The sequence below is a fragment of the Gossypium hirsutum genome, chromosome D04 (assembly GCF_007990345.1).
Source record: "Gossypium hirsutum isolate 1008001.06 chromosome D04, Gossypium_hirsutum_v2.1, whole genome shotgun sequence".
Lineage (NCBI taxonomy): Eukaryota > Viridiplantae > Streptophyta > Magnoliopsida > Malvales > Malvaceae > Gossypium > Gossypium hirsutum.
This window is the reverse complement of record NC_053440.1, coordinates 45,566,147-45,579,781: the sequence shown is the minus strand read 5'-3', so window position 1 is coordinate 45,579,781 and position 13,635 is coordinate 45,566,147. Positions and strand designations below refer to the sequence as shown.

The 13,635-nt window shown below is 37.5% G+C and overlaps 1 protein-coding gene across 1 annotated transcript; it reads left to right on the top strand.

Annotated features, from left to right (window-relative positions):
• The first annotated feature begins 3,895 nt into the window (after nucleotides 1-3,895).
• Nucleotides 3,896-6,477, top strand: LOC107899323 (L-type lectin-domain containing receptor kinase S.4). Its single transcript, XM_016825007.2, has one exon. It carries the CDS (start codon nucleotides 4,202-4,204, stop codon nucleotides 6,239-6,241), a length of 2,040 nt encoding a protein of 679 aa, XP_016680496.1. The 5' UTR covers nucleotides 3,896-4,201; the 3' UTR covers nucleotides 6,242-6,477.
• The last annotated feature ends 7,158 nt before the right edge of the window (nucleotides 6,478-13,635 follow it).

Genomic DNA, 13,635 nt, shown 5'->3' with positions numbered 1-13,635 from the left:
GACAAAGCGAGCAAGGTTTCAATCGACGCTACACTAAGGTGAATCTTTTCCTTTTTTTTTTTACTTCTATTTTAAAAAAATCAATAGTAATAAACACGCATCGATGGAACAGAGAAGAAAAAAAAGCAGAAAAACAATCACCTTCAAGAAACTTTTTTGATCTTTTTTTTGTATTGATTCTGTCTTTTTTGAAAAACAAAAGGCTCTCTGTTTGTTCTTATAACCGAAATAAAAAATGATGAAATCCCCCCGAATCTTTTTTCTTTACATTTTTCTTATTTTCTTATTTTTCTGATTTGCTGGCGATTTCTATTCTTTTTGCTTGCTTTCTCTGCCTTTTTCGTTTGTTTGTCCTTCTTGCAGGTATACGGAGGCCGTACGGTGACGTTGCGCGGCTCGGAGTAGCGCATGGAGGCGTGGCACGTAGCGGTGGCGCACGTGCGAAGGCGCGCGCGGGCAGAGGCTTGGCACGTGGGGACGAAGGCCTTGATGGCTACGGCACTGGGGTCTGAATGCTGCTAGGGTTTGCTGCTGTGTATTCTGGTGTTGGGCCATTTGGGCTGAGTTATGATTGGGCTAGGGGTATTTGGGCCACTGTTTTAGGAATTGGGTTTGGGTTAAATTTGGGTTTAGGGTTTCAATTGTATGGGTATTGGGTTAAAAACAATTTGGGCCATGCTGGGCCCATGTGTTTGGACTGAGGACTTTTAAATTTGGATTGGTTTATTTTATTACGGGCCGGGCAAATATTGGGCCTTACAGTCTACATCCAAATTTTCATAGCACTCTGTCTGACTGGTGCGGCTCCACGGTCGCGTAGTTGATCAACGTGACTTTCACGTACCAAGCGTTTCGATTTTGTAAGAACTCATCCGGAATTACTGCCTGAATTGCCGGATCCTCGTATGGTGTCCATTGAAACTATATGAACATTATAGAAAGATTAGTTATATACATAATACTAATTACCAATCGACTAGCGAATGATGGAAATATCAATTTTATTTAATACTTAAATGTGCTTTTGACTGTTGGTCTAATAGAAGCCGTATATCTTCAAGTTCGGTAGGTAATCGAGCATGACTTACCGAATGGTTCCACCTAATTAAATAAAATTTTAGCATACTTTTATTTTTAAATATCTACATAATAATTGTAAAATCTAATATAAAATTTACCTCGTTATGAGTGGGAATGTATATGGGTGGTCCACTCGAAGGCGTAGAAATGGAAAGCGAAACCATGCCAATGACTGCAGTAGTGACAGGCAACCTCCGATTTTTGCTCTCCTCGGTCACGTCGCCTTGCACATCTCCCGATATAATGTGGCCAATACGGCAGACCCCCAACTCAATTCACCGGCTGCTCTAAAATCAACAAGATTCAGCAGCCATCTTAGATGTACGCGGCTTCGTGACAAGTCCGGCATTAGATAACCTCTAATTAACTGAAGAATGTATGCCCGAGCATATTAGATTCTTTCTATTTCAGTTGAATCTTCATTCGGATCCGGGAATGTGTCTCGCAACCAGCCATCTCGATCTTACCTCCATTCATTTTCTCCAGAATAGCGCCCAGAAGCTCGTAGCACACCGCTAGCCAATCGCTAGATTGGGCAGACCCCGTGACTGGGTACCCGTCCACCGGCAATCCCAATTGCAGGCTGACCTCTTCCAAAGTGACAGTGCACTCTCCACATGGAAGATGGAATGTGTGCATCTCGAGTCTCCACCTCTCGATCAACGCACTGATTAGTTTCGGGTCCACCTTGCATCCTTGGCCTACCGTCGCCACGTGCCAAAAACTTGCTTCCTGCAGGTAGTTCTCTACCAACGGTGATGGAGAAGCATGCATATTTCGGATATTGCATTCCAATACCCGATCTATAGACTTTTATAATAAATAATAAATTAATAATTATCTAAAAATGCATAAATAAAAAAATCTTAAATAATATTTAAAAATTAAATTTAACACTTACCATCTTCATTTGTTCCACGTATATGTGGTGCTTATTAAGACGAGTCAATCCTCCATCCATTACTGAAATCATATAAATCTTTTCGGTTTAAAAATTAGGGGTTTAAGAGTAATTTTTTTCGGTTTAAAAAAAATCAAAATTATTTAAAATTATTTAAAAATAGGGATTTAAGAGAAATTTAAAAGGAAATTGTGAGCTAATTGAGATTAAATATGAATTTGAGAGAAATTTGGAAGGAAATTGAGAGAAAATTTGAGAGAGAATTTGTTTGTGAAAAAAAAAAGGGTGGAGGGTATTTATAGGTTTTTCTTTTTTTGACCATTGGGGGGGGGCAACGGTCAAATTTTTGACCGTTGCATTGTTCACGCGCGGTCTAAATCACGTCCCTAGGGACGAGCCACGTCATCAAAACGCGGCCACGTCAGCGCGCTTTGCTGACGTGGCAGCAAATCGCGCTCTCAAGGCCGCGCTTTGTTGTCACGTCATCAAAGCGTGCTGACGTGGCAGCGCTTTGCTGACACATCCCCTGACATAGCGCTGACGTGGACGCGATTTAGGGGAAAGGGGTCCATTCTGGTAAATAATAAAATACCGGGCCCATTTCGATAAATTTAAAAAAAATTTGACTTTTTTTGGTAAATTGCCCTCAAATTTCCCCAATTAATGCATAATGGAAGATTAATGTTTCAATAAAATTTTTAAAATTTTAATAGAAGTAACACTTATTGTTTAAAAATATTATTTTTGTTTAATAAAATTATATTTTGAAAGTTTTTTATGATTCTAATGAAATATTTTTTTTGGACTTGAATTATGAATAATCATGTCATTTTTTAAATAATAAATGTTAATTCCGTTTTAATTTATGGATTAAATTGATCCATTTAATAGTAAATGAACTAATTTGATCAAATCTTTATAATTGAAGAATTTGATAAATACATTTGCCATTATTATAAATATTAAATTAAACAATTAGTTCAACGATGAATTATAAGATGAAGACTATGTTTAGCAGTACTTTTTAGAAACACGTTTGACATGAAAAACACTTTTAAAGCAAAATAAATGCTAAACAAACAACTTTTAAAGGAAATTTTTGACTTTTCAAAAGTAATTTTTCCAAATGGAGAAGTTAAAATTTTTAACTTTTCTATCTCAAAGGCACTTTTGACAGCTTAATTATGTTCTCACCTCTCCATCATATGGTACTTTCTCTTCTCCAGTTAATTGCTTAAAAAAATTTTCATATATTAAAATATTAACAACAAATTATAATAAATTATTTTTTATATTCTTATTAAAATATCATAATATTGACTAATTTAAATATGATTTAAATGCTTATTTGTTATTTTATAACACAATATCTAAAATGAATAATTTATTTCTAAAAATACTTTTTAACAATATTTATCAAAATCACTTATCAAAAACACCAAATTTTTTTAAAAATACTTTTTAAAAACACTTCTCAAATAAACATTACCTTTACATCCTAGTTATCCATTATAATTGTTATAAGTTAAAAAGTAAAAAAGGATCATTTTGCCGGGAAAAACTCTTGCCCTCAGCCTGCCTGCTTCCTTGAATGCTTGAGTTTGAATAAACAAAGCTTTAGTCCTCTGTTGGCTCTTGGCTGCATCAAGGAGAATATTTTAATTTTAATTTTCAACAGAAAAATACAATTGAGAATGGAAGATTAGCAATAAGCTTGAATCCCCTTCGAGTTTGTTTTAAATCAACTTGGAAGTCAAACAAATTCCTTTCCAAGGTCTAAAAGGGTAACTGATGTGGGCTAATCCGGAAAATAAACAAAAAAAAGGGCACCCATAAATTAAACCCTCTTCTGCTACTTTCTCGTCAATAGTTCAGACTCTAGCTCGGTCTGGTCTGTGCCAGAACCTGACCAAATTCCAGAACACGCGTCACCCTCTCTTGCTCTTCCTCTCTATCTATAGCTGTTGGCCCATATATGTGTTATACCCAAATTGGTGCCCAATGTTTCGAGCTTTCTGCTTGGAAACCCTTCACTGCCCCTTCTAATCTCTATCATTATCATGAGATCTCTTTCAAGTTGCCACTACTACTCTTTCAACAAAAACCACACCTAAAAGGTGCTCTTCAAGGCTTAAATTAAAATTCCCATCTCTCTCACGTTTTTTTCCAATTTCTCATCCTTTTTCTTTACCCTGATTCCATCTCTCGTTTGCCCTTAACATGGCTTATTTCCTCCTACTTTTCTTTCTCTTGATCTCAGCCGCTTCTTCACAGTCCACCGAGGTGTTCTTCCCTGGATTCAAAGACTTAAACCCCAACAACTTAACAGTAACGGGGGTTGCACGGATTGATAAACATGGCATTCTCTGCTTAACAAATGACACCAGTCGTCTACAGGGTCATGCTTTTTACAACTCTCCATTTAGATTCAAGAACTCCAGCAATGGGCAAGCTTTTTCCTTTTCTACCTCTTTTGCTTTCGTTATAGTTCCTGAGTATTTAAAGCTAGGTGGGCATGGCCTTGCTTTCACAATCGCCACTTCTAAAGATCTGAAAGCACTTCCAAGTCAGTATCTAGGAATCCTTAACGCAACTGATAATGGGAACCTCACAAACCATCTGGTTGCAGTAGAGTTCGACACGGTTCAGGATTTTGAGTTCCAGGACATCAATGACAACCATATTGGCATCGACATCAACAGCATGGTGTCAAATGCTTCGGCTCCTGCCGCTTACTTCACCGATGTTTCCACGAAGCAAAATCTTACTCTCAAAAGTGGAAACCCAATCCAAGTTTGGATCGATTATGATGCAGTTGAAAACGTCTTCAATGTAACCATCGCACCGAATTCGACAAGACCCAGATTGCCGATCTTGTCGTATCATGTAGATCTTTCACCGTTTCTTCAAGAGTTTATGTACGTTGGTTTCTCAGCTTCAACAGGGTTACTTGCTAGCTCGCATTATGTTTTAGGTTGGAGCTTTAAAATCAATGGACAAGCTCAGGCTCTCGATCTATCTTCTCTGCCTTCGCTCCCCGGACCACCAAAAAAGCATACAGCTTTAACAGTTGGTGTCTCTGTTTCCTCTGTCATTCTTGTCATAATTGCTGTCTCCATTGTCATTTATATCATTTTCAAAATAAAAAACGCTGATGTGATTGAAGATTGGGAGCTGGAGATTGGACCACAAAGATGTTCTTATGGAGAACTCAAGCAAGCAACCAATGGTTTCAGTGACAAAAACTTACTTGGTCAAGGTGGATTTGGCAGAGTTTACAAAGGAACGCTTCGAAATTCAAAGACTGAAGTTGCTGTGAAGCGAGTTTCTCATGAATCGAAGCAGGGTTTGCGTGAATTCGTATCAGAAATTGCTAGTATTGGAAGGCTTCGCCATAGGAACTTGGTTCAGTTACTGGGATGGTGCAGGAGAAGAGGTGATCTTCTTCTTGTTTATGATTTCATGGCTAATGGCAGCTTAGATCAGTTTTTGTTTGATGAGCCTAAAATAATCTTGAATTGGGAGCAAAGATTCAGGATTATCAAAGGTGTGGCTTCGGGTCTTCTTTATTTACACGAAGGCTATGAACAAATTGTGATTCATAGAGATGTTAAGGCAAGTAACGTGTTATTAGATGATGAATTGAATGGAAGATTAGGAGATTTTGGCCTTGCAAGATTGTACGAACACGGTTCAAATCCGGGGACAACTCGGGTGGTTGGTACATTGGGTTATCTAGCACCAGAGCTACCCAAGACAGGAAAGGCCACAACATGCTCCGATGTCTATGCTTTTGGTGCATTATTGCTTGAAGTTGCTTGTGGGCGTAGGCCAATTGAGCCGAAGGCCTTGCCTGAGGAATTAGTGTTGGTTGATTGGGTATGGGAGAAGTTCATACAAGGGAGACTCCTTGATGTGGCAGACATTAGGCTCAATGGCAAATATGATGAAGGTGAAATGTCGATGGTGCTTAAATTAGGCCTAATGTGTTCAAATGACATGCCTGTGGCACGGCCTACCATGAGGCATGTAGTGAGGTATCTAGATGGAGAGGCTGAACTGCCGGAAAGTTTGAGGCCGCCGGCGTCATTTGACGGCAATAAAGGTTATGCAGAAGGGTTTGATGCTTTTGTGAATTCATTTGCGTCCTCATCTTTTGATAAAATGAGTTCAAATTCATTCATGGAAACTGGTAATGTTGCTACTAGTTTTGCTTCTCTTTCAACCTCTCCACTTTCCCTTCTTAGAGAAACTAGATAGTGTCTGAAACAGTTTTTTTCTCTTTTTTTTTTCAATATATATTTTCTTCAATGACTGAGCTTGTATCATATGCAAAACTATGGGACATTTAACAAAGGGAAACAAAGACATTGATGTTTCACATGTTTGTAGCATCCTTAATTGCTTTCTCTTCTGTAGTAAACTATGGTCGGGTAACGTGTGATGTCATTAATATTTCATTTTCCTACTAAGCTACCTCTGTATTTGTGATTTAACATCTGATGTCCTTTTATATTTTACGAGCATTATTGTCGTTAACTAGAATGTCTTAATTATGATTGATAGATGTCTAATCCTTCCCTTATTTTGGGAAGAAAGTAAAGTTCCATAAAAATGTTGGAATTCGTAATTAGAAACTGGACTGCAAATTCACGAAGAGTTAAAGGTAATACGGAACTTCTAAAACCTGAGATTGAAATGAGTATTAATTAAAACTGCGAAGACTTGCCATTCATTGGCTAAACATATGGAACAGTACTTCAAATATTGGGCTTAAGAGAGAAAAATACAAAACAAAAGACCAATGTTAGGGGCATGACCATGTGCTAACTCTACCCTCTTGATATCCATTGTATATTTATGATTGAAAGAGGCCATGGAAATAGTGGGGTTGTTACAGTTGAATGGAATCTTCTACTAGTGGCCTAGTGGCGCAGTGGGAGTTTGACATTTTAATAGGCAAACAAAAATACCCAAAGATCAAGACTCAAGATCACCACAGATAGATATCAGACAAAACCAAGACACCAAATGAACCAACACCACCAATCCCATGGCTAAAATAAGCAAAAGGGAAGAAGACTTTTGACCGTTTCCTTCTCTTTTATGGATGAAGAAGAAAAAGGTGATTGAATGCTGTCCATACTTCATTCCTTCAGTACTTCACTACATTGATATGAGATGCTAAAACAATATCTCAGGGGACCACTTCTATCTTGCTTCATCTATTTTTTATTATGACCATCATCCAGTTGAATTTTCTGACTTTCCTACCCCATAACAAGAGAATCATTTGATTTCAACTATTCAACTCCAAATGAAAGTTCCAAGTTTTATTTGTTAAAGATAATAAGACGGTTAGAGAGGTAGTTAGAATGAGCTGAGGAGTTAGCTAATCTGTTAAGGAAGGTAGTTATTTGTTTCTATAAATATGAACCTCTGGCTTTGTATTGAACAGGTTAATGAGATTAAATTCAGATTGAAAACATATTTTATTTCTTTAACTTTCTCTAGTTTACCTAGATTTCTTCATGGTATCAGTCGCTAGGTGTTCTTGATCATGGCAACGACAAATTCTGCTGCTTCAGACTCTGTTGAATTAAATGGCTCGGTCTTTGCTACTGATCGGGTGGTGAATTCCTTTCCTCGGCATGAAGTTGTGAAGCTTGATGAAGGAACATTCCTTCAATGGAAGCAATAGGTTAGGTTTATTGCTAATGGCTATGATTTGTTTGGATTTCTTGATGGATCTACTTCTGCGCCGCCGAGATTTGTGCAAGCATCGGATGGTGCTCTTGTGCTCAATCCGGCGGCATTCGTGTTTCAGCAACAGGATAATCTCCTTACTTCGTGGCTCCTCTCCACCATAAGTTCGACTGTTCTGTCCTCTTTTATGGATGTTCAATCGGCGTCTGATGTATAGACCACGGCCTTGGCGATGTTCGCGACCGATACAGATCAACGACAGTCATGGTTGCGTCATGACCTTCACTCTCTCAAGAAAGGGAGCTTGTCGATCCGCGACTATGTGGCGAAGTTAGAAAGTTTGTGTGCTCTTTTGGAATCTTCTGGAACCACCATCTCAGTGGCGAAGCGGACGGCGGTGCTGCTTGCGGGCCTTCTTTCTGAATTTGAAGGTGTAGTGTCTTCGGCTTCGTTGTCCTCAACTCGTTTGCCGTTTCAGCGTTTGGTGGAAGCCTTAATCGAGTGTGAGAATCGGCATGTTCAAACGAATCAAGAAGTGGTGTACACTGCTAACCTGGTGGAAGATGCGCCGCTATCACCCACGGATGGTTCGACACGAGGAGGTCGTTCGGGGCTGCGTGGCCGTGGGAGGAACTTCCGGCAGCGTCTCCAGTGTCAGATCTGCTTCCGTTTTGGTCACGTTGCTCAGAGATGCTATTACCGGTACCACCGTGACGATTCTTCTCCGATGCAGATTCAATTGCCAAACCCTCGTGATTTTGGGGATGGTGGCTGGTCTTCACAACCAAATACAAGACCTAGGTTTCCAACCTTGGTCAAAATTACTATGGCAATAATCAAATTGCTGCTCTTGGTCAAAATTGTTTTGGGGCTGGTCAAAATAATTGTGCTTCTGGTCAAAATGTGTGTGCTGATGGGTATAATGTTTTTCAGGAACAAAGTGCAGGACCGAATGTTGGGCTACATGGCTGGCCCAGGCCAAGTAGTGAGCGCCGTGAGTTTAGACCACCAAATCATGAGCCGTATGGTGTTGGGCCACCTGATGGAGTTAATGGTAGTTTTGGTCCTACTAATATTGGGCCGAATGCTCCTTTTGGGCCGAATGCTCCTCTTGGGCCCACTACCCCTATTTTGAATAATGTGCAGCTCGATTCATCTAAATCGACCGGTAATGTTGTAGTTCCGTGGCGTACTAAGCCGCGTGCACGGGTGTTTTCAGCATCAAACCCATGTTTTGGGCTTCCTAGGTTGCGAGATGTAACAACCCATTTTTGGGTCTAGATGGAACAGTGGTTTTTGGATGACAAATCCGACGAGGAAAAAAAATGTAATGGCCTGAATTTTCAGAGGTGTCAGAACGATGATTCAAGATCACTAAATTCGACAAATGAGTAGAAAATATTATTAATTTAGTGAGTATAAATTAAATGTGAAGTTAGGAAAATTAGTGAATAGTGCACTAGAAATAAATATTAAAATAATTAGAATAAAAAAACAGGGTATCGAGACCTCGAGGATTTTAAATCGAGCCATAAATATTTTTATAAATATTTATGGAGTGTTAAAAAGTTAGTATTAAAGTTTCGTTAAGAAATTTTAAAGTTCCGATAATTAATTGAACAAAAAGGACTAAATTGTAACAAATGCAAAATTATGGAAAATGATTAAATAGCTTAAATGATAAAAGGAAGAGGGCTTCAAAGGAAAATAGACCCAAGGTCTATTTGGGCTGGACGGAAAAGGCATGAAATCAGCAACAAAGTAAGGAGAATTAAGGGAAAAATTGGAATATTGCAAAATTTACTTAATAAAGTTAGGACCAAAGTGGAATTATCTAGATTTCTCTTTATTTTTCTGCATTCTCATCAGCAAAAACACCATAGAAGGGTTTCCTTAAGCTGGTTCTTTCTATTTTTACTTTAGTTAAGTTCAATTCTTGATTATTTCTTGAAATTTTGGTGTTTTTGTGACTTTTACAACTAGGCCCACTTGTTGAATTCATTAGTTTTTGATTCTATGAAAGAAGTTGAAAGTTGCTATGAATATGTGCTGGAAGTATATGATGATTTAGCATGGAATTAGAGCTTTAAATTTTTCATATGCTGATTTTATTGAAAGAATTGAATAGAAAGTGAATGTTTGGGACCTAATAGTAAAAGGGTTTGAAGATAGAGTTATATGTGAAAATTATGAATTTCAATAGTTGTGAAACAACTTATAATGTCTAGGTAAAGTATTAATTGAGAAAATTAGATTAATTGAGGGGTTAATTGAGAAAGGACCGAATTGTATAAACTGTGAAATTTGGGGCAAAATGGAAATCAACATTTTGCACTAAAGCAGTTTTGGACAGCAGCAGTAGTATAACTTTGAAAAATCACCAAAAATTATGGGAATTTAATTAGAGGGTGAATAAAATATGAAATTAAAGCTTATTGAGTCTAGTTTCTCATAGAAGAAACAGTGTAAGCAATGGAATTATAAATCATGAGATATAATAAATTTTGTGAGACAATGTCAGAATGATTTGGGGTTCCCCTGTTCTGACTTTGGAAAATCATCGAAAATTGAAGAAAAATAATTATGAGTTATAATTTATATTCTTAGAATACTTAATGAGTCTATTTTCAAAGGAAATAAATGGAAACATCATCCAAATTCTGTACAATTAGATAATTCATTTTTAGTGAAGAGTGGTCGGAACTGTCAGACAGCAAAACATGGGAAAATTTAAAGAATAAACTGTACTATTTGGCTGAACCAAAAATTCTGAAAATTTTATGGTAAGAAGGTATGTGAGTCTAGTTTCAAGGAAAATTAATGGATCTTAATTTGAAGCTCTGTAGCCTCGGGTAAAAATAATTTAGTGACTCTGACTCGGATAAACAGCTTTGAATATACATGTGAGTGAATAGTGAAATTATAGCTAATGTTGTTTAAGTGTGTTATACACATTAAGGATGTGGAATGGAGAGGAGGAGGAGGAAAATTGGGAAATATATGAATGATTTGTGTATAATTGGTCATATACTTGATTATAATTGATAAACGATGAAATAGAAATGATACTTATATTTGTGCATTATTGGTCATGGTTTAAACTCATGTGTGAAAATAAAGTTTCATAGTATGTGTGTATGGTATATTCGATATATGATTTGGCATGAAATAATGTCATGAATGGTTTATGAATTAACACATGTTGGTAAGCCTGATACATGAATAAATGTTGTGCTCATCCATGCTTATAATGCTTATGCTATATGTGTATTTGGCTAACATATTTGGTGTATATGCTTAGGCTTTGGCCAAGTAGTGGCTAGATTATGCCACGTTACATTTATAAGTTATGCATTGAAATAGTTTATCGTGTGGTTAGTTCCAAAAAGAGTTATGTTTAAATACACTAGCTTGCAACTATGGTTGAATGATATGCTTATATCTTGTGTGATGTGCATAGAAACAAGTGTGGAAAGATAATGAAATAGTAAGTTCATATGGCTGAAATTTAATGGTTAAATGTTAATTTCATGAATTATATAATGTATGATGAAATGTATTAAGTGTTGAAATGAGAGTAAAATAAAAATGCGAAAATTGAACAAATGATCAAATTAAGCGGAACGCCGGATTTGAGTACTTCTGATCAAGAGATAAAGTGATAAGTGGTAGCTTTAGCTACACTTATCTGATCAAGTGACAAAGTGATAAGTGTTAGCTTTAGCTACACTTATCTGATCAAGTGACAAAGTGATAAGTGTTAGCTTTAGTTGACAAAGTGATAAGTGTTAGCTTTAGCTACACTTATCTGATCAAGTGACAAAGTGATAAGTGGTAGCTTTAGCTACGCTTATCTGATCAAGTGACAAAGTGATAAGTGGTAGCCTTAGCTACACTTATCTGATCAGGGGCAAGTGATAAGTGATCATATGTAAGACCATAGTTATACTATGGCAAAGTCAAAGTGAAGTACTCAATTTTCTGTAACCGTTCCCTAATTTGATTAAGGATGGTAAGTGACAAATGGGCCCAAATGAATTAAAGTAAATGGATAAGTGGTAGTGTATTTATACCAGGATGATGTTGTTATTTAAGCTAAAGTGATATTTTCATTGCAAAATTGAGAATTTCATAAATGTGTTATTGAATGGTATAATCGATAAACGTTGAGTTAAATGGTAAATACGTATTAGTGTTGAACTTAATGTCATTGAATTGTACGTGAATTAAATGGAAATTGCTAGTGAATTAATTTAAGTTGTGAGCATGAGAAGTTGCGAATTGAATGAAATGGAAATGAAACATTGAATTGCATGAGTATGTATCGGGTCTCGTAGGCCCTAATTATTATGATTATAATATTTTGAGGATATATTGTGAAAAGTTATAGAAGCATGTTAATTATTTTGAAAGTTTTAATTTAGATGAAATTTTATAACTCGGTTAAATACGTTTATAAGTGTATGTGTTTTGGTAATGCCTCGTACCCTATTCTGTGTTGGATACGGGTAAGGGGTGTTCCAGGAGATCTTCATGCGTCTGACTATTCTGATCCATCCGTTTCGGGTTCGCACATAAACTCCGCCCAATATGGAGTGAGTGGGGATGGTTCTGACTCGCCGGTTCCTGGATCGGTTGGGACGTCATCCTGGTATCCTGATTCTGGTGCCAGCAATCATGTGTGTCGCGATTCATCAGCCCTGCAGAATGCCGTTCCTTATTCAGGTACGTCTTCTATTTTAATGGGTGATGGTACGCCTGCTATGATATCGTCTGTTGGTCAAGGTGTGTTGCCGACAAGGTCTAGGTTGCTCGGTTATCTAATGTTTTGTGTGTTCCAGCCATTCAAAAAAAAATTATTGTCAGTATCACAATTTGCAACTAATAATGGGGTTTTTTTTTTGAATTTCACTCTACGTACTGTGTGATTAAGGACAACGTGACTCAGGAGATTTTGATGAAGGGGCGTATTAATAATGGGCTCTATCAGTTCTCTCTGCCTGATGATTCTGTTCCTATTATGTGTCATCCGTCTGCTGCTCAAGTTGAATGTTCAACTCAAAATGCTGACAGTGAGGTGTTTTCGCTGTGGCATAAGCGACTTGGACATCCATCGTCGAATGTTGTTAATAATGTTTTACATAAATGTCATTTTCGTATGAATAAAATTGCTATTAGTGATGTTTTTACTGCTTGTAAAAAGGGTAAGTTTCATAAGTTACCGTTTCCGATTTCCACTACTGAATACACTGATTCTTTCTCATTGGTTGTATCAAATGTATGGGGACCTGCTTCAATTGCCTCTAGTAACAATTGGTACTATGTGTCATTTATCGATATGAGCTCTCGGTTTACTTGGGTATATTTAATTCGGTAGAAATCTCAGGTTGTGAAATGTTTTACTCAGTTTCAGAAACTTGTTCACACTCAGTTTGGCAAGACCATAAAGCAGTTCCAGAGTGACGGGGGTGGGGAGTATCGAGCTTTGGCGTCAACTCTAGCTTCTCAAGGCATCGTCCATCGTATTTCATGCCTGCATACTTATGAACAAACTGGCGTTGCCGAGCGTAAACATCGGCACATTGTGGAAATGGGCCTTACTCTTCTAGCTCAAGCCGGACTTTCAATGGAGTTTTGGGCATATGCGTTTACATGCATAGTTCACTTAATAAATCGACTTCCCACACCAGTGCTAGTTGGTAAGATTCCGTATAGTGTTCTTTATGGGTGTGAACCTACGTATGATCATTTACGTATTTTTGGATGCTGTTGCTATCCGTATTTGCGCCTGTTTTAGCATCACAATTTAGAGTTTCGATCTCAACCATGCACGTTCTTGGGCTACAGCTCTTGTCACAAAGGGTATCAATGTCTTTTGCCTGATGGTCGCGTTATTGTATCTCGTCATGTGGAGTTTGATAAATCTCGGTTTCTCTCCCCGACGTCTT